Source organism: Pongo pygmaeus, chromosome 18 (genome assembly GCF_028885625.2).
Source record: "Pongo pygmaeus isolate AG05252 chromosome 18, NHGRI_mPonPyg2-v2.0_pri, whole genome shotgun sequence".
Lineage (NCBI taxonomy): Eukaryota > Metazoa > Chordata > Mammalia > Primates > Hominidae > Pongo > Pongo pygmaeus.
This window is the reverse complement of record NC_072391.2, coordinates 2,814,914-2,841,431: the sequence shown is the minus strand read 5'-3', so window position 1 is coordinate 2,841,431 and position 26,518 is coordinate 2,814,914. Positions and strand designations below refer to the sequence as shown.

At 51.7% G+C, this 26,518-nt stretch overlaps 1 protein-coding gene across 1 annotated transcript in view; it reads left to right on the top strand.

The window, feature by feature from the left end:
* Nucleotides 1-777: 777 nt before the first annotated feature.
* LOC129015998 (putative 3-phosphoinositide-dependent protein kinase 2) overlaps nt 778-26,518 on the top strand; it is a 54,055-nt gene continuing 28,314 nt past the window's right edge. Inside the window, 1 exon segment of the mRNA XM_054454857.2 lies at nt 778-1,146. Coding sequence (XP_054310832.2) covers nt 1,110-1,146 — 37 coding nt within the window. The 5' untranslated portion in view covers nt 778-1,109.

The window sequence follows — 26,518 nt, the reverse complement described above, 5'->3', positions numbered from 1 at the left end:
GAGCCGGCTCCGGAGTCCGAGCCCCGGGTTCGAGCCCAGCCCCGCTACTACCTCGGGCGTGACCTTGGCCGGAGCCCGGTCCCCTCTGAGCCTCAGTTTCCCGGTCTGGGAGCTGGGAAGGACAGTTCGCCCCACCCCCGCCCAGCCCCGCCCCCGGGGTCCTGGGATTGGTTCGCGCGAGGTCCCTCTGCCCAGGCGGGGCCGGGCCTCTCCCGCCCGCCAGGCCCCAACCCGGAAATGCACGTGGGGCGGACGCAGGGCCCACTCAGACCGCGACGGAGGGACGACGGGTACGCCAATGGGCGCGGGCGGCGGCGGCGGTGCGACGGAAGTCCTGCCTGGCGGGAGGGGCGGGGGGGGCGGCGGGCGGCAGGCAGCGGGGCGGGCATAGGGTGAGGGCGGCCGTTGCTGGAGTTCAGCTTCGGGGAGGAGGACGCTGAGGAGGCGCCGAGCCGCGCAGCGCTGCCGGGGAGGCGCCCGCGCAGACGCGAGGCCCACGGCCAGGGCCACCACCTAGCTGGTGAGCGCGCGGCGGCGGACTGGGCGCGCCAGCTTGTTACCCCGCCGGGTCCGGCGGCCGCCCGCCGGCGAGGCGGGGCGGCCCAGGGTCCCCAGGGCCGGGTGCCGGCTTACCTGCGGCCGGGCGGCGGGGACGGCGGGCGCCGGCCGAGGGAGCTGCTTGGCTGCGGCGGGGAACCCGGGCCTGGGTTGCGGCTGGTGCCGGCCTGGCCGGGGGCGCTGACAGACGCGCGGAGGGCGGGGGAGGCCGGGAGGTGTCACCCGGCCCGGCGGGGTAGAAGTGCCTGGAAAGTTTGTTTTCGGCTCGGCGCAGCCTGGAGCCGAGCCTCCAGGGTTACCTTTCGGTTCTGTCTGTAGAGGAACCGCCCAGGGCTTCCACCTGGAACGGGGTCCTTGGCGCCTCCGCCTGCGAGAGAAGCAGAAAGTGCAAGTTCTTGCTCAAAGCACCTGGTGCTCCTGGGTCCCCGTTTCCAGATTCTTGATGACAGTGGTCGGGAAAACTCGCCTTTCACGGCCCGGCCAAGGGGCATTTGGGTGCTTTTCCTGCCCGTGGCTGTGCTCAGCGTTGTGGGAAGCCCCTGGGAGGCCGAATGTGCAGGATCACCGAGGGGAAAGTGAGCTTGACAGGTAGGAGGGATTTTAGGGGAAGGACCAAAACAAACCGCTTGTTGGGTGAAATGTTTTGCTAAATGTATCGCTGGTGTTTATTTTCTCTCTGTCGCTGAAAGTATCCGTCGTGTTTTTATGTTTTCTGTATGCTAAGATTTACGGTCTGGGGACGATGGTTTAAGAATTTATGCGTTGTATGCGATGTGCAATGGGTGATGGAAGAACGTCTACATAGCTTGCAAAATTTGATTTAAAAGGCAAATATTTTAAATGAAGGAAAACCCAAGAAGTTTACTTGATTCCTTATCTTCCAGGATGCGACTTTTATTTATTTATTTTGATGGAGTCTCGCTGCCGTCGCGCAGGCTGGAGTGCAGTGACGCGATCTCGACCCGGGAACCTCCACCTCCCGGGTTCAAGCGATTCTCCTTCCTCAGCCACCCAAGTAGCTGGGATTACAGGCGTGTGCCACCATGCGCGGCTAATTTTTGTATTTTTAGTAGAGACCAGGGAAGGTATGGGCTCTCTTCTGAGAAAAATGCAGAGTGACACTGAATTTTGTAACTACATCAGGAGGCTCTTGAACCTTCTGCAGCTCACTCATGGAGTTTGTAGAGATGCGTGATAATCCAAAGTGTTAAGGAGGAAGGTTGGGAAAAATGTTGGAGGGTTGAAAGGGATGCCTTTCGCTATTTCGACATGTGTGGCTGTACCCCAGAGTAGCCCGGGTAACATAAAAATATGAATTGTTTTTATTGGCCAGGCTTGGCCAGGCTCAGTGGAGGCTGGGGCTGAGAGTCATGGCGAAGTTTGTGAGGTTAATCTGCACCCAGTGACAGTCATGGCGAAGTTTGTGAGGTTAACTCGCACCCAGTAACGCTGTTGTAATGCAAGGTGTGTATTTGGTGTCATCTACGGGAAGAAGAAAGAGCAAATTTTCTCATGGCCTTGGCAGTTCCACATGATGAACATTTAATATCTGCAGTTTTCTTCGCATAAGACGGCTTTTTTGCACAAAAACACTGGAATCCAGTGAGCAAGAAAGATAGAATACAAGATAGATTTCCACATGAGGATGTGTCACGAACGAGGCTTTTGCATCTCTGTCAGCTGGATTCCCCCATGTGTACGTATGTGAGAACATGCCGTGTTTCCTGTCCATAATGGTAGAGGCAGCCCTGATACTGGATTTTCACCTGAGGATGGATAGACCTTCAGGGTTCACGTGGGTTTGCATCTGGACTTCAGGGTGGCCCTGTAGGCCCCGTGTGAGAAGCCCCCTTCCCAGTGAACTCTCCCGTGTGTGTACGCGTGGACAGCCAACAGGGGGAGCAGTGCGAGCGTGAAGGCAGACAGTGGCCTGGCCCAGTCTGATGCTAAGTGGGCCAGAGGCAGTGAGTACCATTTCTTGATCTGACTGCTCAAGACAGGTGCTTCCCTAGGTACTTTCACACCTCATTGCGAGGTAGGTGTTGTTCCCATTTTACAGGTGCAGAAGCTGAGCTGCAGAGGCGTTAAGTACCTGCCTCATAAGTGGTAGAGACTCCAGTGTCACCCTGCCCTTCAAGTTCGGAGCCCCCGAGGGAGGGTCTGCCGGGCAGCTCAGCCCAGCACTCTGTAAGGAAATCTTCAGTGCCACTGCCCAGGATGTCTTCCCGGGGATTGGGCCTGAATGTCTTGACCGTGCTGTGCTGGAGGTAGGAGGGGTGTCTTCATATGGAAGAACTGTACATATTTTTTTGGCAGATGGCTGAACTCTGTGACCCCAGGGCCTGTTTCAGCCTCCTGCTGTCAGAAAGCAGCTGTTTGGAAAGAGGCTGTGATTCGGCCTTGTTTGAGGGCCGATACTCTGAATGGGTGAGGCTTGGCATCCTTCCTTTGGAACAAAGAAACATGTAATGATTTTGCTGAAGGTAGAATTGGGGGACTAGACAGAGTGGCCTCCTGCCCTCCCTAGAGTGGTTCTGTCTTTTGAAAAGGTGGCTGCATCCTTAGGGGAAGGTGAGGGGAGAAGCAGGGGAGCATGGAGGGAAGTGGCTTTCGATTTTCTCCCTCCTTTTGGAGAGAGAAAGCCTCCTTATGTGGCTGGTCTGGTGCATAGTGTGATGTATTCCTGTCCCCAGCGATGCCCCGACAGCCAGTCCAAGCTGAGTCTAGAGCTGGCAAGGTGAGGTCCCAGTAGTAAGAGGGAAGTGGTTTGTTCTGCTCTTCTGAGATGTGTTCTTATGAGAAGGATCCAGCAGCAGCCTGCAGAGATGTGGGGCCTGAAAAGAGGCCTTGGGCAGCTCTTCTCGACAGGTCTTGGCCCTCTAGACTGCCTTCAGCACAGTTTTGGGGAGAAACAGGGAGTGTTCCTTTTTCAATCTATGCGCTCATCCCCTGAGCCACCTGACCCAGGGTTTAGATGCTCCAGGGCAGCTGATTGACACCGGTGGGAGATGGAGTCTGGCAAGCAGGTGATGAACTGGGAAGCGCTGCAGAAATGAGAGGGCGAGCGTGGCCAGTCCCTTCTGAGAGGATGTGTTTGGAAGAGAGTGGGCACCAGCGTGGCACTTTCCCCTTTTGAAGAGGCACCTTCTGTGGAAATGGACTTGGACAGGATGCCACGTGGTGCTGCAGTTCTGTGTGGGGCAGGTTGTGGCTGTAGAGAAGCACTGGGTGCAGAAACGGTCCCCCGAGCAGGTGCGAGGGCCAGGGTGCTGTGTGCTGCTCCACACCTGCCGTGCGATGACATGTGGCCACGGGGCTGCCCAGCACAGTTGTTTAGAAAGCAGGTTCAAAGGGCAGTGTGCTGGGAGGAAGTGCTGGTGTGGAAACTGCAAGTTTTGGACACGTATTGCTCACGTCTTTTCAGCCGTGCATTCTTCTATAACAGAATTGCATTATTCACTTGCTCAGTGTGATACCATGCCCTTTAAAAAATTATTTGAATATTAAGAACAGGTTGTATGTTCCGTCTCTAGCTGTTAGATCACAGGCAGGGCACATTTTCTCAAAGAGTAATGAGGCATGGGTTGTGTGTGTTGTCTTCTCTTAGCAGGGAGAAAGGCCTGTTTGGGTTCATGATGATTGCTGGGGTCTCTTTTGTCTACCTGATGTTGGTTGCACAAAGTCCGTTTCCATTCTCTTAGTCTAGACAATTTTCCTGTTATTTAAACTTGAGTTTTTGCTCCAAGAAATTCCAGGTCATTTAGAATGTGTTAAGATTGAGTTTCTGGGCTACACATCCCTTATAAGAGCACCCGATTCTGGTTTCTGTTTGTTTATTTACTTATTTTTCCGAGACAGTCTCGTTCTGTCACGCAGGTTGGAGTACAGTGGCATGATTTTGGCTCACTGCAACCTCCGCCTCGTAGGTTCAAGTGATTCTCGTGCCTCAGGCTCCCAAGTAGCTGGGATTACAGGCGCGTACCACCTACATTATTTATTTATTCAATTTATTTATTGAGATGAGGTCTCGCTGTGTTGCCCAGGCTACTCAAACTTCTGGGCTCAAGGGATCCTCCCGCCTTCGCCTCCCAAAGTGCTGGGATTACAGGCATGAGCCACCGCACCCAGCCTGGTTTCTGTTTAAAGAGTTGGATTATACAGGGGCCCACAGAATTGAGAACTGACAGTACTGTAGAGCCTGTGTATGAAGAAGATGGACAAGCCTGACATTAGCAGCTCACTGTTGAGCACACGGCCCCCTGCAGAATAAACAAGTGTGTGGTTTCCATCTGATGAAGGTGGGCATGTAGTTCCTGGACAGTCCAGTGACTTCCGTCATTCCACAGACAAGATCAGATGCCCTCTCTACCAGCCACCGTGCTGGGGACCGGCCCAATCTGTGTTTCAAATCAGCTTGTAGCACGCAGGGATTCGAAATATTTAAAGCTGAGGTTTGAAGGTACGTCTGGAGACCAAGGACGTTAGTTCTGGAGGTCCCCATCTCCTGCGTGTTTGCGGAGCTGATGACGGTGCCCCCTCCCCGTGCTGGAGAGGGCTGAGGAGAGGCTGTGCGTCTCAGCAGGATGCCAGTCAGGATTCTTCTGTGTACGGGCTTATTTTTTACAATAAATTCATCGTTAAAGTCCCATTCTTTAACCTGTTTTTTCCCTTTTGGAATGAATTTGACTGCAGTAGGAAGGGGTTGTAGCTGAAAGTGACCGCTGTGCATTGAATGCCGTCAGAAAAGGCTGATGAGATTTGCAGGAAGACTCGAAGCCTCACTGAAATGCGCCTGGTGTGCATTGACCTTTGCAGTGGAACATGTGGGAAAGGAGCCTGCGCTCACTTTTCAGTTCCGCCCCGGTGATTCCAGGAGCCCCGGGGTTGGGAGCGGGGACAGGACCTTGCTCCTGAGTCTTAGGTGTGGTGTCTCTCGCCCCTTGCTGCATTGGTGGGACCCTCGATGCTGCGGCCTCAGTTGCAGGGCGGCCAGGGCTGCTCCGTGAAGGAGGCGCTCACTCCATGGAGCTGCAGGATGCTGCATTCTCCTCACTCTGGCCATTGCCGCTGTCCTTCCTGCTTCCCCTTTTCTGTTGAGGGAGGGCTCCAAGGACTTGCTGGCTGGTCCCCAGGTGCCAGCACTCCTGCATCTCCCCCTCCTCTCCTGGCCTGTCGCTTTGTTCCTCCTCTGTGAGGGGCCCAGGCTCGGATGCCCGGCCACGGCCTCTCTTTCCAGCCTGTGCGGCCCAGGTGGGTCCAGGATGTTCCCTGCTGCCCTGTTCTCAGCAGCTCTTGTCTTCTTCAGGCTTTTCCTCCTTGCCTGGAGAAATTTACCTACATGGAAACCCCTGTGGCTGTACAGTCTTTTCTGACCAATCTGCTGGCGTGTTTTTTTTTTTTTTTTTTTTTTTTTTGAGACAGAGTCTTGCTCTGTCGCGCAGGCTGGAGTGCGTTGCCGTGAAAATGGCAGTATCTGGCATTTGTAGACGGAAGCTGGAACTCAGTACAGGTGGGAACGTAAGCGCCTGTTGTTGCTGAGGTGGGGCAGCGGTCAGTTGCCAGCGTGTGTTCAAACACAGGCTGATTCAACAGTTCAGCTTCTGGGAATTTAAGATTGGAAAATAATTAAGATGTATGCAAAGATTTTGCTACTAGAATATTTGTCACAGCTTTGAAATAGGGGAGAATTGTAAATCTCTTGAATTTCCCTCAGGCAGAGATAGGTTGAAACATTGTGGTGAGTCTGTGTCGTCCCTCAGGATCTGTGGGAAATTTGTCCCAGGACCTCTCTCAGATACCAGAGTCAGAGGGTACTGAAGCTCTTGCTCTGAAGTGGTACACTTTTTGCATATAACCTGTGCACACCCTCCTGTGTACTCTGTCATCACCAGATTACATATAATGCCTAATAGAATGTAAATACTATGTAAATAGTTGCTTTACTATATTCTTTAGGGAATAATGACAAGAAAAAAAGTCTGTGCATGTTCAGTACAGATGCAATTTCTTGTTTTCCTAATATTTTCTATCCGCTGTTGGTTGAATCCATGCATGTGGAGTCAACCTATGGATGGGGATGGCAGACTGTACTCTGCTGACAGGTGGTTACAAAGTGTTTCTATCTGAAAAGAGCTGGTTGCAGAGCAGCATGCCCAGTGTAACTTTCCTCAGGCCCAGGGAAAAGCCTGGAGGGAGGTTCCCGCAGAAACATTAGCAATGGTTCCCTGGGCTAGTGGGATAAGGACCAGGCATTGAGCTAGCAGTGGGGAAACAGTGGTGAGTAAGGTAGGCCTGGCTGTGTCTCCTGGAGCTTACTGGACTGAAGATGAACCTTTCTCCACTAATTTTTATCTGAAAAATTTCAAAACTAAAGAAGAGCTGAACGCATAGTACAATGAATATCCCTAGCCCTTTCATCTGGATTCTACCAGTTGTTAACTTTTTCCATATTTGCTTGTATATGTTACCCCATCACCTCCCAAAATTTTTTTCTATTATTTTTATTATTTGAAAGTAAGTCACACACATGATAGCCTTTCACCCCAGAATCCTTCTCCAGGTGCCTTCTGAGCTCAAAAGCTGTCTCCTCTACAACTTCATCATTATGACATCCGAGATAGCATTAACATTGCATTTTCTTTTTTTTTTTCTTTGAGATGGAATCTTGTGCTGTTGCCCAGGCTGGAGTGCAGTAGTTCAATTTTGGCTCGTTGAAACCTCCGCCTCCTGGGTTCAAGTGATTTACCTGCCTCAGCCTCCCAAGTAGCTGGGACTACAGGACCACCGTGCCTGGATAATTTTTGTATTTTTAGTAGAGATGGAGTTTTATCATAACATGGCATTTTTTAATGCAAAGGTGACATGCAGCCTTCCTCAGTGGTCCCCAGTCCTCCTCAAAGTCCTTTATAGAGACAGAGTTTTACTCTGTTGCCCAAACTGGAATGCAGTGGCGTGATCATAGCTCACTGCAGCCTTGAACTCCCCTGGACTCAAGCCGTCCCCCACCCTTAGCCTCCTGAGTCGCTGGAACTACAGGCCTGTGCCACCACACCTAGCTAATCTTTTTTTTTTTCTTTTTGAGATAGAGTTTCAAACTTGTCACCCAGGCTGGAGTGCAGTGGCACGATCTTGGCTCACTGTAACATCTCCCTCCCAGTTTCATGCCATTCTCCTGCCTCAGCCTCCTGAGTAGCTGAGATGACAGGCATGCGCCACCATGCCTGGCTAATTTTGTATTTTTAGTAGAGATGGGTTTCCACCATATTGGCCAGGCTGGTCTTGAACTCCTGACCTCGTGATCCAGCCTCCTTGGCCTCCTAAAGTGCTGGGATTACAGGTGTGAGCCACTGCACTCGGCCTAATTTTTGTATTTTTAGTAGAGGCAGGGTTTCACTAATTTGGTCAGGCTGGTGTTGAACTCCTAACCTCACATGATCCACCCAACTTGGCCTCCCAAATTGCTGGGATTAGAGACATGAACCACCATGCCCAGTCTCCGTTAGTGGCCTTTCTGACTTTACACTGCTTTTCCCTCCTGACAGCGAGACCCTGCTCTCCTGGTCTGTTTCCTGCTTGAGCAAGGTGCCATGAGGCTTTTTCAAGGCCTTAACTTTGCTCTAGTTTCTAAGGTGCTCTGTGGGTAGGTGCAGCCACCTGTACAGCTGCAGCTACATCCTCAGGATGGTTGTGCGGCTGGTGGTCCTAGGGGAGCCCAGCAGTGAGGATCTGAGCAGCCCACCTGTCTCGGAGTTCCCGCCTGTGTACCCAGGCCCAGGGCTCAGTGAGTGAGAGCCCTCCGACCTCGGTGGGGACAGGGCTAATTGACCTTCAGACCCACCGTGTGCCAATGCTGGCTGGCACACAGCACTGCTTGGACCTTCCCTGTGGGAAAGGATGGGGACAGATCAGTCTTTGGAAGAATGGAGTGCTGGCTTTGCTCAGCCCTGTTCTTGGGAAGGTTTGATCTGGAGAGCCGCAGCAGCCAGACCCTGGGGAGGCAGGTTAGTGAGCAAGCTCCCAACTTACGAGCTAGGAAGCCTGACGGCTGCTCATTTCCCCCCATGTGGATATCACTGGGGGTCATTCCTGAGGGTGAGCGCTAGGTTCATCTGTGTTTCTCTCCCAATTGGGCCTGACTCTGGACGCGGGGCTGAGGGAGTACACAGCTCCTTCAGAGCACGGGCTCAGACGCTCAGATGCTCGGAGCGCTTCCGGCTGCTTTTCCATTGGTAACTCACATGTTCTTCCTGCAGGTTGGCATTTTTCTTTCATGGGTTTTTTTCATTGGTCAGACTTATAGTCTTTTGATTGTATGTACGTACCTGGTTATTATCAGATATATAGTTTAAAAATGTGCATCTAAATATAGATTTTATTGGTGAATGCATTGCGTTCTCATTCCGTAAAAAGTCTCAAGCTCAAAATGATGCTTAAAAAAAAAATCTTAGCAAGCTCTCCTGTGCAGATGCTCCTGGCGCTGAGCTTTGTGTCTGGGGCAGAAAGGGTGAGGACGGGCCCCGGTTGGTTTAGGAGAAGTGGTTATGAACAGAACGGGCCCCATGCTCCTGGCCTGAGGAAATTCTTGTGTGAAAAAGATTGCTTCTACAGCTTGAAGGGGGACGGTCCACCTGATGCTCCTGTCCCTCTCTGAGCCCCAGGGGCAGAAGGGAAACAGTCAACAGCACGGCCATTGCAGATGGTGCCCAAAGAGGGAGGGTAGTTAGTTAGTGTCTGAGCAGGAGAGGGTGGCCGGCCTTTGTGGGGCTGCTTCAGAGAGCTGGGCAGAGTCGGCCCCAACGTGGACTAGCAGGGGAGGAGCTCTCCTGGCTGGGGTGGCCACTCGGGGAGGTCTGGGTTGCCTGAGCAGGGAATCGGCCTCCTGTGGAGGAGGTTCTGAGTGGGAGGCACTCTTCATGTGGGCCTGGAGGACCTCTAGGCGGCCTGCACTCGCCTGATACAGCTGGCTTCTGCTGGGAGGCTGGGTTTGCATCCAAACTCTGAGACCTTTGGACAAAACATGCCAAAGAAGTTGGTGGTAATAAGAAATTCATACTAAACTTGTTCTGTTAGGGCTTTTTTCCTTTCAAGTATATTATTTCCCTTCAGTAGCCCTACATTTTTCAAGTTAATGTTGAGCATTGAGTCAGTCAGGTTTTGAATGACACAGGATGTTTTCAGATCCTGTGAGTTTACCTGAAGCTCTCAAAATAGCCTCCTAACAAAATTATTGAAAACATAAACTATTTTGGAATACTTTTAGGTATGTAGAAAAATTGCAGACAACACAGAATTTCCATAATTGCCCCCAGCCAGCTTCCCCTAATGCTATCCCATGACCGTGATACCTCTGTCAAAACTGAGGTGTTCACGCTGGCACCACACTACTCACCGAGCGACAGGCCCGTTTTGGATTTTATCAGTTTTCCCCCTGATGTCCTTGCTGTCCCAGGACCCCGCCCCCAGTGCCACATCGCATCACGTTGTCCTGTCTTGTTCGCCCCCTCTGGTGTAGGGTAGCTGCCGTCCTTCCTTGTTTGTCATCACCTTGGTACTTTTGAGGAGTCCTGGTCAGGTATTTTGCAGAATGTGCCTTCATTTGGATTTGTTTGATGTCTTGTGGTTGGACAGGTTGTGGGGTTAGGAAGAATCCCACAGAGATGAGGTGCCCTTAGTGTGTCATATTGGGGTACATGACATCCACGTGACTCATCACTGGTGACGTTAAACAAAATTACTTATAAAACTTTTAAAAAATTATTATTGTTTGCTTTAGAGATGAGGTCTCGCTCTGTCATCCAGGCTGGAGTGCAGTGGTGGGATCATAGCTCACTGCAGTCTCCAACTCCTGGGCTCAAGCGACCCTCCCACCTCAGCCTCCTGAGTAGCTGAGACTACAGGTACACGCCACTGTGTCTGGCAAACTTAGTTTTACTTTACTAAAAGGAAGCACGTAGGCCTGCTCTGCTCTCTGCTACTTGCGGGTTTTGTGTCATAGATTGTAGGACACTCGTGGTAATTTAATTTCGGAAGGGACCTTCTTGCTCACCCAGTTGGATCCTTCCAGTTTCCAGATGAAGACACTTGGGACCTGGAGGCCTTCTGACTTTTGGGTCAGAGCTGGCATGGAGTCCGGGCACCTGCTTTCTGCAGGCATGGATGCTCCTGGGACACTCTGCAGGGACAGAGCCGTCCCCAGCAAGGCAGACTGACAGGGCTGGTTTCCAGTCGGGTGGGGCTGCATCCCTCCAGGGGATGTGAGGCAGGTTTGAGATGAGTCTGCTCCCCTTCTGCCTGCTGCCTCTTTCTGTTTTTTCTTTTTCTTTTTTTTTTTTATGAGACGGAGTCTCGCTCTGTTGCCCAGGCTGGAGTGCAGTGGCACGATCTCGGCTCACTGCAACCTCTGCCTCCTGGGTTCAAGCGGTTCTCCTGCCTCAGCCTTCCAAGTAGCTGGGATTACAGGCATGTGCCACCACACCTGGCTAATTTTGTATTTTTAGTAGAGACAGGGTTTCTCCATATTGGTCAGGCTGGTCTCCAACTCCCGACCTCAGGTGATCCACCCGCCTCAGCCTCCCAAAGTGCTGAGATTACAGGCATGAGCCACTACGCCCGACCTAGGAGTAACAACTTCTTCTTCTTCTTCTTTTTTTTTTTTTTTGAGACGGAGTCTCGCTCTGTCGGCCAGGCTGGAGTGCAGTGGCTTGATCTTGGCTCACTGCAAGCTCCGCTCCTGGCTTCACGCAATTCCCCTGCCTCAGCTTCCCGAGTAGCTGGGACTACAGGCGGCCCGCCACCACACCTGGCTAATTTTTTTTGTATTTTTAGTAGAGACGGGGTTTCACAGTGTTAGCCAGCATAGTCTTGATCTCCTGACCTCGTGATCCGCCCGTCTCGGCCTCCCAAAGTGCTGGGCTTACAGGCGTGAGCCACCGCACCCAGCCAGAAGTAAGTTCTCAGTGAATATTTTAGTAATATAAATCTTAGTCTGAATTTCTGACTGTGTTGCCTAGATGCCATGTAGGGGAATGGGCAGGTCAGAGAGTGTGGCCTGCGGTGTGGTGAGGCACTGAGGATTAGGTGCTGCAGTTTTCCTCCGACCCCTCCTGGTAAACACACATCAGCCTCAGATGGGTGACCCCCTACTCATGGCAGGGCTGGGAGTGTGGGCTCTGTAGTTGGATTCTGTTTCAGAATTGCGTGTGACCTCACTGTGGAGTGTTTGACTGGACAAAAGCCTGCTGTATGCTCAGTGTCCCCATCTGTAGAAAGGATGCTGATGGTACCTACCCCCAGAGCTGTTTTGAGGACCAACCACGATAATACATGTAAAATGCTCAGAAGAATGTGTGGCAAACAGCAAGCACTTAATAAGTGTTTTTTTAGTAGAGAAAAATGGCATTTTATTTATTTTAAACAACAGCAATTAAAGTTATACCTATAAGGGGCACACAGAAGATACATGGAGAGTTTAAAGAATGAAAATAAACACACATGCCCGCCACCCTACTTGAAAAACAGGATTTTACCAGAAGGCTCGAGTGGCCCTCCAGATTGTGGTTTCTGGCCCCTCCCGTTCAGAGGTAACTGGCATCCTGGTTTTCATGTTGGTCAGTGGTGTTTAAAGTACACCTGTAGGAAGTTCCAAAGTGCAGGAAGTGAACAAAGCCTCCTTGCAGAGAAATCTTGTACTTTGGTGTTTCATCATATGTTTGTGTGACAAGTATACAAAGTTAATGTTGAAGATGTGGGTTAGTGAAATTGAGACCTGGCGCTTCCTGAGGCTGGCAGCCCGGTTGAGCCTGAGGACCAGACTTGAGGCAGTTGGCAGTCCCCGCCTCGTTGCCCTCTGTCTGCCCTGGGTAAGTGAGAGGCTCCTTGGGAGGCCAGTGGAGATGGCTGTGGGAGGACAGATTGAGTAGCTGTCCTTGGAGCTGCTCCTCCCTCCCTTCGTGGAGAAATAGAAACAGCTTTCCTCCGGCCCTCGCCTGTTGCCGGGGCTCCACGCTGGTGGGGGCGAGCTGCGTTTTGCTGACTTGCACTGCGGGAGAGCGTTGGTGACCACTTGCCTGCTGTGGGCCAGCTCCCCGTGGCCAAGGACCAGCGTGGGCAGAGCCTTTGGGCACGGGTTGCTGGTACGAACACACCAAGAATCCCCTGCCCTGTGAGCTGCCCGCCGGACTCCACAGAGTGCTTCACACTCCTGTCTGGTGTGGGGCCCGCAGCCCTTGCAGGTGGGCCCATGTCATTAGCCTCATTTTATAGAAGAGTCTTGATGGGTCGGAGAACGGTGGCTTACCCACAGGTAAGCTGTAAGCCTGGAACTTGACTGGGGCTTTGGTTTTGCTAGTCCACCACAGTTGTCCTTGATGGTGGCAGCCTGAGGGGCAGGGGAAGGTGGCGGCTGTCCCTCCCGAACACCCCCTTCCTCCACCTGGTTTTCTGTGCTGGGCCTAGCTTTGTGGAGTTTTCTGGGGTGAGAGGAGGTTTTTACCAGAATGTTCTTTGCCAGTGAGCACAGCTGACCTGAGGGCAGTATCCCTTTGGAGATGAGCTGGGTGGATTGTGGCAGTCTCCCACAACTTTGGTCCGGGGGCCTGGAGAGAGCAGTTCCTGCTTGCGGCGTGTGAGAGTGTGTGGGCGCTGGCTGTACCTGTCGCACTGCATTCCCAGGCTCCAGAGCACACACTGCCATTTAAAGGTAGCTTAGCTTTCTGCTCGGGATCCTTTCTCTTGCTGGCTGAAGTGTTCATCTGCGTGACAGCATCTTGACCATAGGAGGCGCCCTGATTTCCATCTTTTTTTTTTTTTTTTGGGACGGAGTCTTGCTCTGTTGCCAAGGCTGGAGTGCGGTGGTGCTATCTCGACTCACTGCAAGCTCCGCCTCTCAGTTTCACGCCATTCTCCTGCCTCAGCCTCCCGAGTAGCTGGGACTACAGGCGCCCGCCACCACACCCGGCTAATTTTTTGTATTTTTAGTAGAGACGGGGGTTTCACCGTGTTAGCCAGGATGGTCTCGATCTCCTGACCTTGTGATCCACCCGCCTCAGCCTCCCAAAGTGCTGGGATTTCAAGCGTGAGCCACCGCGCCCGGCCTTTTTTTTTTTTGAGACGGAGTTTCACTTTTGTTGCCCAGGCTGGAGTGCAGTGGCGCAATCTCTGCCCACTGCAACCCCCGCCGCCTGAGTTCAAGCGATTCTCCTGCCTCAGCCTCCCGAGTAGCTGAGATTACAAGTGGCCGCCGCCACACTCAGCTAATTTTTTTGTATTTTTATTAGAGATGAGGTTTCACCATGTTGGCCAGGCTGGCCTCAAGCGATCCTCCCACCTTGTCCTGCTAAAGTGCTGGGATTACAGGTGTTAGCCATTGTGCCCGGCCTGATTTCTGTCTTGATTTATCTCCCGTGTGTGAGGGAGCTCAGCCTTTCTATATAGTTTTGTCCTCAAAGTTAGAGTTGGGCCTTCTAATACAGTAAATATTTAAGGCATTTGGAAAAGGGGACACACTTCATTTAGCTTTGAAAGGATTATTTTATGATCCAGTGACCGTTGGTTGAGAAAACTTTGTGTCTTCTGTGTTACTTCGTTGTGAAAGTGCTTCCAGCCGGCTTCAAGGCCTGCTCAGGTGAATCTTGTAGGTGAACTCAATAAATCCTCATAGCAAGTCTGGGAGGTCGGCCCTCTGGCTCCCTGACTTTCAGATGAGGAATCTGAGCCACAGAAAGCTGAGGTAATGCGCCCAGGGATTGACTGCAAGCAAGTGGCAGAGCGGGTGTTCTGACGTTGCACTTGCAACAGCTATGTCTATTTGAGGCCCAGGACTAGTTCAAGTGCAAAAGGCTTAGAGACAGGTTAGTAGCTAATGACTATTCTTTTAGATCTATTTACTCAGGTGATATTTTGGATTTTATTCTTCTGCAGCAGGTTTGTAGGGGGAAAAAGGAAACTTCTTAGGAGTCAAGACATGTTTAAGTAAGCTAGTTGCAATTGCTCAAATATCGGATGTGTAGAGAACAGCGGCCTCCCCCTGAGGCTGAAAGACTGTTTCTCGTTGCACTAACCCTGAGTCTTTAGAAGCCACCAGCTTCCCAAGCTCATTTCTTCTATAAAATCCTTGCTTGGCCAGGTGTGGTGGCTCACGCCTGTAATTCTAGCACTTTGGGAGGCTGAGGTGGGCTGATCATGAGGTCAGGAGATCGAGACCATCCTGGCTAACACAGCGAAACCCTGTCTCTACTAAAAATACAAAAAATTAGCCGGGCGTGGCGGCGGGCGCCTGTAGTCCCAGCTACTCCGGAGGCTGAGGCGCAGGATAATGGCGTGAACCCGGGAGGCAGAGCTTGCAGTGAGCCGAGGTCACGCCACTGCACTCCAGCCTGGGGGACAGAGTGAGAATCTGTCTCAAAAAAAAAAAAAAAAATGTGGCTCTGCATTTTAAAAAATCAGTTTTTGTCTTCCTGGCAGTTAGTCTCGCGGGTTAAGCTGTTGTGTGCTGCTCTGGAAGACTCGAGGTGACTCTTGATGAGAGACTTGATGGGAGGAGAAACCCACAGGCCATCTGTTTTCCTTTGCTACCAGATTCATTTGCATTTTAATCTATTTGCTAATTAAATGATTGCTACATTTAGCAGTTTTGAGTGTGGGATGCTGGATATTTTGATGTTGACATTTTTCTAAACACTTGTTAGTGACTGAACAATGTGCTGCATACTTCAGTTGAGCCTGGATTTGTTTTTGGTGGATATGAAAATGTAATTAGATCTCAAATTAATTTTCCCTTGAGAGTTTCTACTTTTTTTTTTTTTTTTTTTCCCCGAGATGGAGTCTTGCTCTGTCTCCCAGGCTGGAGTGCAGTGGCGTGATCTCTGCTCACTGCAACCTCTGCCTCTTGGGTTCAAGTGATTCTCCTACCGCAGCCTCCCTAGTAGCTGGGATTGTGGCGCCGCTACACCCAGCTAATGTGGTGTATTTTTAGTAGAGATGGGGTTTCACTATGTTGGCGAGGCTGGTCTTGAACTCCTCACCTCAGGTGATCTGCCCGCCTCAGCCTCCCAAAGTGCTGGGATTACAGGCATGAGCCGCTGTGCCCGGCAAAGAGAGTTTCTACTTTTTTTTTTTTTTTTTTTCTTTAAACGAGATGGGGGTGGGGGTTCTCACTATATTGCACAGGCTGGTCTTGAACTCCTGGCCTCAAGTGATTCTCCTGCCTCAGCCTCACTGGTAGCTAGGACTATAGGCACACTCCATTACGGCTGGCTACTTTAAAAATTTTTTTTTTTGTAGAGATGGGGTTTCACTATATTGCACAGACTGGTCTTGAACTTCTGGACTCAAGCCATCCTCCCACTTCAGCCTCTGGAAGTGCTGGGATTACAGGCATGAGCCACTGCGCCCTGCCTGGTTTCTACTTCTAAGACATGGAGACTGCTGAACTTCATACCCAGACAAGTTAAAGAAATTGAAACTCTGAGTTCTTATATACATATTTTATGAGACAGAATCCTCAGAAAATGCCCAGTTTACCCATGGGCTACATTTTTACAAGTTTCAATTTGTTTAAAACTCAGGGTTTGTTTTCCTATCAGAGGTGTGGTTGGGGGCCCGGGCTGGCTGAAACCTGAGTGCGTGCTCTGGAAAATAGCAACAGGACCAGCACCTGGTGATCCCATCTGCCTGTGGGAATAAGTAGGGGGCAGTGACTCGTCATTGAGTGGCGTGGGGGGATGTGAGAGCCCTTCTTCCAGAGACTTGGGGGATGGCACCTGGTAGCTTTAAGGACCTAACCTGTTGATGGTGCTTATTCTCCCAGCCACATTGCATTTAGAACATTGGCCTTTCCCTGTTCTCCGTAGACCTGTGTGCCTTGGCACGTCTTTCACATTTCTCAGCACTGATGAAGTCACAGAAGCTTGTCTCGACAGTGGAGTAGAAGGTAGAAGAGGACAGAGGGGGTCCTGTCCTGAATGGGGAGATCGATTGATTGCCAGGACTGAGAAGGGGGTGTGGAAAGACATGGTTGGCAGGAGGCTCCTGGTGGGAAAGAAGCCGCACTGAGCTGGGCAGGCCTTGGCCATGAGGAGCCTCAGGGAGCCAGTGTGTGAGGCTGCTGGCGAGGCAGGCCACAGCTCCCCACCTTCCCTTGGGTGTGGTGCGTGCACCTGTGTGTGTGTAGGAAAATCCGGTGATCAGATCATAACCAGGGAGTGGGGGGGTTGCATGGTGACCCCACACCTGTGAGGTGGGCACTGGTTGTTTGGTGGACTTCTCTTGTGAGGAGCTCCTTTAAAAAAAAAAAAAAAAAAAAAGAGAGAGAGAGAGCCTTGCTCTGTTGCCCAGACTGGAGTACAGGGTCTCGATGATAGCTCACCACAACCTTTAACTCCCGGCCCAAGTGATCCTTCCATCTCAGCTGTAAGTGGGGCCACAGCTGCACACCACCATGACTGGCTCTTTTTTTTTTTTTTTTTTTAATTTTAATTTCTTTTTTAAAAAGAGACAAAGTTTTGTTCTGTCACCTTTGCTGGAGTGCAGTGGTATGACCACGGCTCACTGCAGCCTCAGCCTCCTGGGCTCAATTCTCCCACTTGAGCTGGGATTACAGGTGTGTGCCACCACAGCCAGCAGATTTTTTTTATTAGAGGGGTGGGGTCTCGCCATGTTACTCAGGCTGGTCTGCCAACACCTGGGCTCAAGCAGTTCTCCTGCCTTGGCCTCCCAAAATGGGGGATTACAGGCATGAGCCACCACGCCTAGCCCATTTTATTAGGGAGGACAAGGATAGTAGACAGGTGCACCTAGGGTCTTATTGCTGTAAATTGTTCCAGAGATTTAAATTTCAGAAGCTATTGAGTAACCGGAAGTGTTTACTTACTACAATTTGGGGTCACCAAGTGGGTGGCAGATTGATTGGGCTGTGCAGGGGCTGAAGGACTCACCCCCAGGCCCAGAGTCGCTGGCCTCCCTGAGGCTGTGCTGCCTCCATGGGACTGAGTGCTGGGACGGGGCATTTTGGGAGCCTGGCAGGACCCTACCGTGCACGTGGGCCCTGGCAGTGCGTTTCCTCCAGATCGTGGCAGGCGGTCTCGGGATGCTGTTTCTGCAGTTTAATCACCACCTAAAAATGCTACAAAATCTGCCCTTTACAACAATAGTAGTACAAATAAACATTTAGACACTTCACACTCAAAGAGGGCTTTTGCTCGGGCTTTTTATTTCACAATTGATGCTTAAAAGTGCTTTTAAAGGTAATATTGCAACTATCTTTTTTTTTTTTTTTGGCTGCAGAAATAAAGTTATTTATTAAAACACACCCATGGTAGCAAGTTCTGATGGGTCTGAAGAGGAGGCAGGAGCACTGTGTTGAGCTTCTAAACACAGTGATGGGTCCCATGAGCCAGGGACCCTGACAGGTGCTTGGCTGACATGCTGTGGCCGAGGCAGGAAGGAAGTTGCAGAATTCCATGAAGGCAGAAGACTACCAGTAGACAGATCCCATGTCGTCACACCCGTGAGAGTGGCAGTGGTCTGGTGGCCACAGAGATGTCTGACAGCGTGGGTCTGGAGCTGGTGATTGGATGGCTTTGAGAGGCTCCTTCAGGAGGTGCCTGGACCCTGATGGACAGCCCCAGGCCTCACACTTCCCCCTTGAGGTTTGCAGAGGGTGCCAGAAGTGACCCCAGAAAGGGTACTCTGAGGTGCTGGGGTCCCTACCCAGCAGCCAGGGGCTCTGTCTGGAAGTGGCCGTGTGGTGGCCCTGCTGAACAGCTGTGAGTCCAGAGCTTCCCGGGCCGCCTCTGCTCTGCCGGGAAGGTTCTGGGGCTCTCCCCACCTTCTCGAATCTTTGCTCGGATATCACCTTCCCAGCAAAGGCTGTCTGATTATTTGAATTTGCACCACCCTCATCCAAATAGTCCTGTTCTCTTTGCCTGCTTTATTTTTCTCATAGTAATCATCACCATCTGACACGCTGTGCATTTTCCTGCTCTGTGTTTTGAAGTCCGTCTGTCCTGCTGGAATGCAGGCTTCTGGAGGGCATGGTCTTGGTTTCGTTCTTTGCTGTACTTCCAGTGCCCAGGACAGTGCCCAGCATGGAGTAGCTGCTCAGCCAATGCTATGGTCTTGATGGGACTGCATTCGCCTTACATGATTGAAGCTGCTGGCGTGGAAGCTGTGCCGTGTCATGTAAAGCATGCAGTGGGAAAGCAGTGGGGTGGGGGCGTCTTTGTCTGTATTACGTCATCTGTTATTGCCGTTTCAAAAATCCAGAGGCCTTTCTACAGTTCACTTGGATGTTGATTTCAAAATGACTGATGTTTCTTTCTGACTCATGGAGGCTGCTGTCTTTGGAATCTGACATTAGGGGGAAGCGAAACTTTACAATGTGTGGGGCAGCCTGGTGTGGTGGCTCAGGTCTGTAATCCAGCACTTTGGGAGGCCAAGGAGGGCGGATCACTTGAGCCCTGGAGTTTGAGACCAGCCTGGGCAACATGATAAGACCCCACCTCTACAAAAATACAAAAATTAGCTGGACACGGTGGTGCACACCTGTGGTCCCACTACTCAGGAGGCTGAGGTGGGAGGATCACTTGAGCTTAGGAGGTCGAGACTGCAGTGAGCTATGATTGTGCACTGAACTCCAGCCTGGGAGACAGTGAGACCCTGTCTCAAAACAGAAAAAAGTGGCCAGGCATGGTGGCTCATGCCTGTAATTGCATCACGTTGGGAGGCTGAGGCAGGCAGATCAGTTGAGCTCAGGAGTTTGAAACCAGCCGGGACAAAATAGCAAAACCCTATCTATATTATTTTTTTTATTTTTACTTATTTCTTTCTTTTGAGACAGTGTCTTGCTGTATCACCTAGGCTGGAGTGCAGTGGTGTGACCTCGGCTCACTGCAAGCTCCGCCTCCCGGGTTCACTCCATTCTCCTGCCTCAGCCTCCCAAGTAGCTGGGACTACAGGCACCCGCCACCACACCCAGCTAATTTTTTGTATTTTTGGTAGAGATGGGGTTTCACTGTGTTAGGCAGGATGGTCTTGATCTCCTGACCTCATGATCCGCCTGCCTTGGCTTCCCAAAATGCTGGGATTACAGGCATGAGCCACTGTGCTGAGCCAATTTTTTTTATTTTTTGAGACTGAGTCTCGCTCTTTTGCCCAGGCTGGAGTGCAGTGATGTGATCTCGGCTCACTGCAGCCTCAACCTCCCCAGGCTCAGGTAATGCTCCCACCTCAGCTTCCCAATTAGCTGGGACCACAGGCACATGCCATCGTGCCCTACTAATTTTGTATTTTTAGTAGTGACGGGGTTTTGCTATGTTGCCCACCCTGGTCTTGATCTCGTGGGCTTAAGTAATCCACCCATCCACTCACCCTGGCTTCTGTGCCTGGCTTTTTTTTTTTTTTTTAAAGACAGAGTTTCTCTCTGAAGCCCAGGCTGGAGTGCAGGGGCACGATCTTGGCTCAGTGCAACGTCCATCTCCCAGATTCATGCGATTCTCCTGCCTCAGACTCCCCAGTAGCTGGGACTACAGGCATGTGCCACCACTCCTGGCTAAATTTTTTTTTTTTTTAAGAGACGGGGTTTTTTTTAGAGACGGGGGTTTTTTTTGTAGAGACGGGGTTTCAGTATGTTGGCCAGGCTGGTTTCAAACTCCTGACCTAAGGTGATCCACCCACCTTGGCCTCCCAAAGTGCTGGGATTACAGGTGTGAGCCACCATGCTGAGCCTGTTTTTAAATTTTTTTTTTGGAGACAGAGTCTTGCTCTGTCGCCCAGTCTGGAGTGCAGTGGTGCCATCTTGGCTCACTGCAAGTTCCGCTTCCCGTGTTCACGCCATTCTCCTGCATCAACCTCCCAAGTAGCTGGGACTACAGGCGCCTGCCACCACGCCCGGCTAATTTTTTGTATTTTTAGTAGAGACGGGGTTTCACCGTGTTAGCCAGGATGGTCTCGATCTCCTGACGTCGTGATCCGCCCACCTCAGCCTCCCAGAAGTGCTGGGATCACAGGCGTGAGCCGCCGCGCCCAGCCAAATTTTTTTTTGGGATAGTGTCTCACTCTGTTGCCCAGGCTGGGGTGCAGTGGTACAATCTCAGCTCACTGCAACCTTGACCTCCTTGACTCAAGTAGTACCCCTCCCTCAGCCTCCCAGGTAGCTGGGACTACAGGCACACACATCATCCACGCTTGGCTAAATTTTGTTTTTTGGTTTTTTTTTTGTAGAGATGCGTCTTACTGTGTTGCCCAGGATGGTCTTGAACTCCTGGGCTCAAGTGATCCCCCCGCGTTGGCCTCCCAAAGTGCTGGAATTATAGGTGTGATGTATTGCGCCTGGCTAGACTGAGTATGTTCTTATGGCTTTGGAGAGAGTGGTGTGCTGCAGATGTCACTCCACGTCCTGCGCTGTGTGCAACTGAGCAGGATAGAGCCTCACGTCTCCCCATAGTGCCTCCAGGACTGTGGACTTGGGGTTGCCAGATAGGCTGTGAGCTGTGCAAACAACACAGATGTGCCTGCCTGGTGGGGGCGGATGCAGGGGCTGGAGAGGGTCCCGAAGTGAAGGCAGTGGGGCCCTGGGAATTCAGGTGGAGGGCTGTGGAGTCTGTGCTGGAGGCGCTGCCCATCTGGTGGTTATAAACTTGTCATCTTCTCCCTGCCCCTTCAGCTTGGCCCGGTCCCCCGCATCTCCCCCATCCCTGCATCTCATGAGTACACACCCTCTGTCCTCTGACTCTGGGTGAGCCTTCTACCTCATGTCCACCAAATCAAAAGCAGGCCAGGGCTCATCTCAGGCTCCAGGTCATTGTGCACCTGCCCACTGCATGCTTATGGTTTCAGACAGGTGTGCACAGCAAAGTAAGACAAGCAAGTGTTCATGTTGATGTGACAGGTGGCGGGTACTCCTGCGGGGAGAAGCTTATTCACACCTTTGAGTCTTTTGGCCTGGGTGACGTTGCCAGGCTTTTTTTTTTTTTTTTTGAGACGGAGTTTTGCTGTGTTGCCAGGCCGGAGTGCAGTGGCATGATATCTTGGCTCACTGTAACCTCCGACTCCCTGGTTCAAGAGATTCTCCTGCCTCAGCCTCCTTAGTAGCTGGGATTACAGACACATGTCACCATGCCTGGCTAATTTTTGTATTTTTAGTAGAGATGGGGTTTCGCCGTGTTGGCCAGGCTGGTCTTGAACTCCTGACCTCAGGTGATCCGCCTGCATTAGCCTCCCAAAGTACTGGGATTACAGGTGTGAGCCACCGTGCCCAACCAAAAAAAATTCTTAGAGAAATGGCTGGGTACTGTGACTCACACTTGTGATCCCAGCACTTTGGGAGGCTGAAGCAGGTGGATGACCTGAGGTCAGGAGTTCGAGACCAGCCTGGCCAACATGGTGAAACCCTCTCTCTACTAAATACAAAAAATTAGCCAAGCGTGGTAGTTCATGCCTGTAATCCCAGCTGTTTGGAAGGCTGAAGCGGGATAATCGCTTGAACCTGGGAGGCGGAGGTTGCAGTGAGCCGAAATTACGCCACTGTACTCCAGCCTGGGTGACGAGCAAAACTCCGTCTCAACAACAACAACAAAAAATCAGAGAAATTGGGTATAATCCCACAGCAAGTGAAATGTCAAAGGCTGACATTTGGAAACAGCATTGTCAAGCACAGTTTCAGCCAAAACTTGTGCTGTGACAGCTGAGCCCAGAGTCCAAAAGAAACTACCAGAGGGAGGCGGCACTTGCTGCCGGAGTGTCCTCTGCTGTCTGCGAGGAGGATGGATCACGGGCACCTCTGACCAGGAAGATGGGTTTCTGCCCAGATGTCGGGATTAGTGGCATCGTCCCACAGTAGGGGTCTCACCGTCTGCTGCTGAGGAAGTGGCACTGTCACCCCGTAGGGGTGTGTCCCCTGCTTCTCTCATTTTCCATGCACTGGCCAGTCTGCGCTACTTTCCTCCCCAGACGCCCTCCGTTCCCCTCGGCCCCTTAGCTCCTGTCTGTCGTGGACTCACTGTTCCATGAGGCTCTTGGTCCCGCTCCAGTACAGTTTTCTCCATTTAAAGTCACGTCCCCTTGTGGGGAATCTCACTGCCGTTTCACACTGTGTATATTGTGGAAATAAGGTTCTTCCTGTTGCCCAAACATAGCATGAGGATTTTAAACTACGCTTCTTCAGCCTGGGCCCTCCCCGCTCTCTCCCAGGCTCCCTGTGCCCGTGCCTGTGTTTCTGTCTTCCCCCGTCCCAGGTGAGGCTGCGGGGCCACATTGCACACGTGGCCCACTCTGTGCTGAGCGCTTGGAGGGAGGCCACTAAGACTTGGTGGGTTTCTTTCTGATGTGGGGGTAGAGTCTATGAAGACAGAGCAGGGTTTCTCAGCTGGGAGTGGTTGCCCTGTGGCCTGGGTCCCTCTATTGTGGAGACCTGTTCCTGGTAGCATGTTGAGCAGCACCCCCGCCTCTATTCAGCAGGTGCCAGTAAACTTTCTCTCCTGCCCCGGTTATGACGACCAACAACAACCAAAACTTAGACATTGCTAAGTCTCCCTCAGGTCAGTCGCCCTGGTGAGAGCCACCTGGATAGACTGTGTGCCAGGGCCCTGCATTCCTAAGACTGGGCACCCACACTGTGGGCCGGGTGTTAGCACAGCCTCATGGCCAGCAGCTCCCAGAAGGAGCCCACGTAGAGGCAGCCACACGACGGTGCCTGTGACTGGCCCAGCCAGCGGTCTGTTCTCATACTGTTGTGGACGCGACACATCAGGTGAGGAGCTTTGATACCACATGTGAGCTGACCAGGTGTTTTGGGGACTGGGCTGGGAGTCCTCTAGTGCCACAAGGGATGCTCAAATGCACATCTGCAGCGGATCTTCTGATTCATTTATGTCTTCCTCTGACACTCCATAGCCGACAACACTAGTACTAGCAAAGCACACACTTCGTGTCCTTCAAAACTCAGTCCTCAGGACGCCTCCTGTCTCCTCGCACACCTGCTTAGATGGCCTGGGCAGCCTGCGTGGCCCTTGCGGTCCCTGTGTGTGGACGGTGTTGAGGGAGCGAAGAGACTTGTCCACATGATGCTCCACGTCCCTCTGAGCTGGGGTAGGGTGGCTCAGTGTCACAGGGTCCGGTGGTCAGGTCGAGTCTTGTCGTGATAGCCTGTTGGCTTCCAGTGTGCCTCGTGGTCTGCCTGGCAACCGCCATGGTGCCCAGGAGCCGCAGGTCATACTGCCTGGCTAGTGTCTGGACCAGGGGCTGGGTCAAGAGCAAACTCGAACTTCCAAGGGGCAGTGCTCCCCTTTGAGCATCTGCTTGGAGACCGTTTAGTAACCACGGAGACTGCTTCGATGAAAAAGAAAGGTCTCCAGAACACGTTTGAATGAGTGTCGTCAGACTTGACCTCAGTCGTCTGTTGTTTGGGGGTCAGCTCTTCAGGGGCTGAAACTCTTCTCCAGTTAATGGTTGGGAGGTTTGAGCTGAAGGTAGCTTTTCTTGGAAAGTATTCCTGATGGCCCTGGCAGCATGCTTTGCAGTTTTATGTCCCTCAGAGAGTGCTTGATATCAAGGTCCCCTTTCCCTAGAGCAGCCCATTAGATGGGGGTGTCAGCTTCCCTTGTGTTCTGTGGTTGTGGACTCCTGGTACCTCCGTGGCCCTCCTCAGCCATTGTGCTGACTAATGGGAAACCGAGCTGTTCTTGAGTGTGGCTTAACAGCGCCTCTCAGGTGAGGTCCTGTTCACCGTGGAGAAACAGTGCTGCCCCACCGCCTGGCCAGGAGCTTCTGTGTGACAGCTGTGTCGGCACCTTTGCCGGACTTGTTGTTGGGTCTGGAGGAAAGTCGGTGTACAATTATGTTTTTCCAGGCCCATGAATTAGCCTCTCACATTTTGTCATTTAAAAAATCATTCATGGGCCAGGCATGGTGGCTCACACCTGTAGTCTTAGCAACTCAGGAGGCTGAGGCGGGAGGATCACTTCAGCCTAGGACTTTGAGATCAGCCTACGCAATGTAGTGAGACCCCATCTCTACAAAATATTTAAAAAGTAGCTGGGAACCCCAGCACTTTGGGAGGCCGAGGCGGGCGGATCACAAGGTCAGGAGATCGAGACCATCCTGGCTAACACGATGAAACCCCATCTCTACTAAAAATACAAAAAATTAGCCGGGTGTGGTGGCGGGCGCCTGTAGTCCTCGCTACTCGGGAGGCTGAGGCAGGAGAATGGCGTGAACCCAGGAGACAGAGCTTGCAGTGAACCGAGGTCGTGCCTCTGCACTCCAGCCTAGGCGACAGAGCGAGACTCAGTCTCAAAAAAAAAAAAAAAAAAAAAAAAAGTAGCTTGGTATGGTGGTGTGTACCTGTAATCCCAGCTACTTGGGAGGCTGAGATAGGAGGATCATGTGAGCCTGGGAGGTCGAGGCCACAGTGAGCTGTGATTGCACCACTGCAGTCAGCCTGGGCAACAGAGCGAGACTTTTATTCGGTCATTCATTCATAAATAAATGAATAAAACTAAAAACATAAAATTTGTTCACGTATGAGATTTTACTCAGTGGCTCACTTGTCAGTTTTTAATAAAGCAATGTGTTCCCTTGAATCTCTGCTGAAATGGAAGCGTGTCATGCATGCTGTCCCCTGGCTGGCCTCTAGCTGTGCACCCCCACAGGTGCTGCTCTGCATCTGGGCTGGAAAACCAGGTCTGGGCCGTCGCCTGCCTCTGGTGGAGACGCAGCTGGAGGCCACCTTGCCGGAGGCCAGAGTTTGCCACTGTCCTGTACTCCCCTCTTGCTGTGTCCTTGAGCTGTGCTTGGGGGCTGGGCACACAGATGAACTTACGCCCACGTTGATCTGATGCACATGGTGGTGGGACAGGTGTCGGGGGGATGGCCTGGCAGAGACAGGTGGTGCCCTCCCCTCCCCGACCTGTGTGACACTGATGGCCGCTTATGGGAGCGGCCGGCTTAATTTGCAGCCACGCTGTGGTGCCTGGGACGGTGCAGTGTGAAGTGCCGGCTCCTCCTGCCTCCCTTCCCTTGTGCGGATCCCTACAGATCAGTGCAGTCCTGCTGTTCCACAGTCCAGGGCAGCCTTGGAGCCCCTGTGTTGTGTCCAGGTATGCCCATGGCTAGCCAGCCTTGCGAGGACATCCCAGGCCCATTACGGTTCTTGCTGGCCCCGAGCCTGGTGATTATGACCTTTTTCCCACTGAGTCTTGATTCAAGAGTTTACTTTGTTCTTTGTGAGCCTGCGAGTCTAGAGGGTTCCGTGCTTCAGGGAAGCCAAAGCCTGGTGCTTGCTCCGGCTGCTCAGCCAGCCTCTCGGACACATGAGAACGTTTCTCCACCCTCAGGGCCGCAGCCCACCTTCTGCAGAGCTGGGAACCTTAGGCTTCACGTTATGTTTAGCTTGGATTTGTGTCATAGCTGGGCTCGATGGCTCAAACTTGTAATCCCAGCACATTGGGAAGCTGAGACCAGATTGCTTGAGCCCAGAAGTTCGAGGCTGTATTGAACTATGATCGATGGCGCCACTGCACTCCAGCCTGGGCAACAGAGCAAGACTTTGTTTCCCCGCCTCCAACAAAAAAGTTGTCATAAAAGAAAAATCCATAATCCCCATACTTTAATGACCATGGTTTCATGTTGTGGTTTTCTTGTTAGTCTCTTCTGTAGCCATGCCTGTAACACTGTTGCAATGTTAGTATCTGTATATATTTCACTTTTCAATTAGATCTAATTTCAAGCTTATAGAAAAGTTGCTGGAAGAGTACAGAAAATTTCAACATCCCCTTAACCCAGATACACCACTTGCTTTAATTTTGTAACCATGTTTTCATAGACTTTATATCTATTTTTAAGGGCTGTATAATATTTCATTGAGTGTCTGTGCCCTAGTTGACTTAATCTCTTCTTTGTTGTGAGTATGTAGGCTGTTGTAAGCTTTTGCTGTGATACCCAAAGCTGCAGTGGAATATTTTATAAA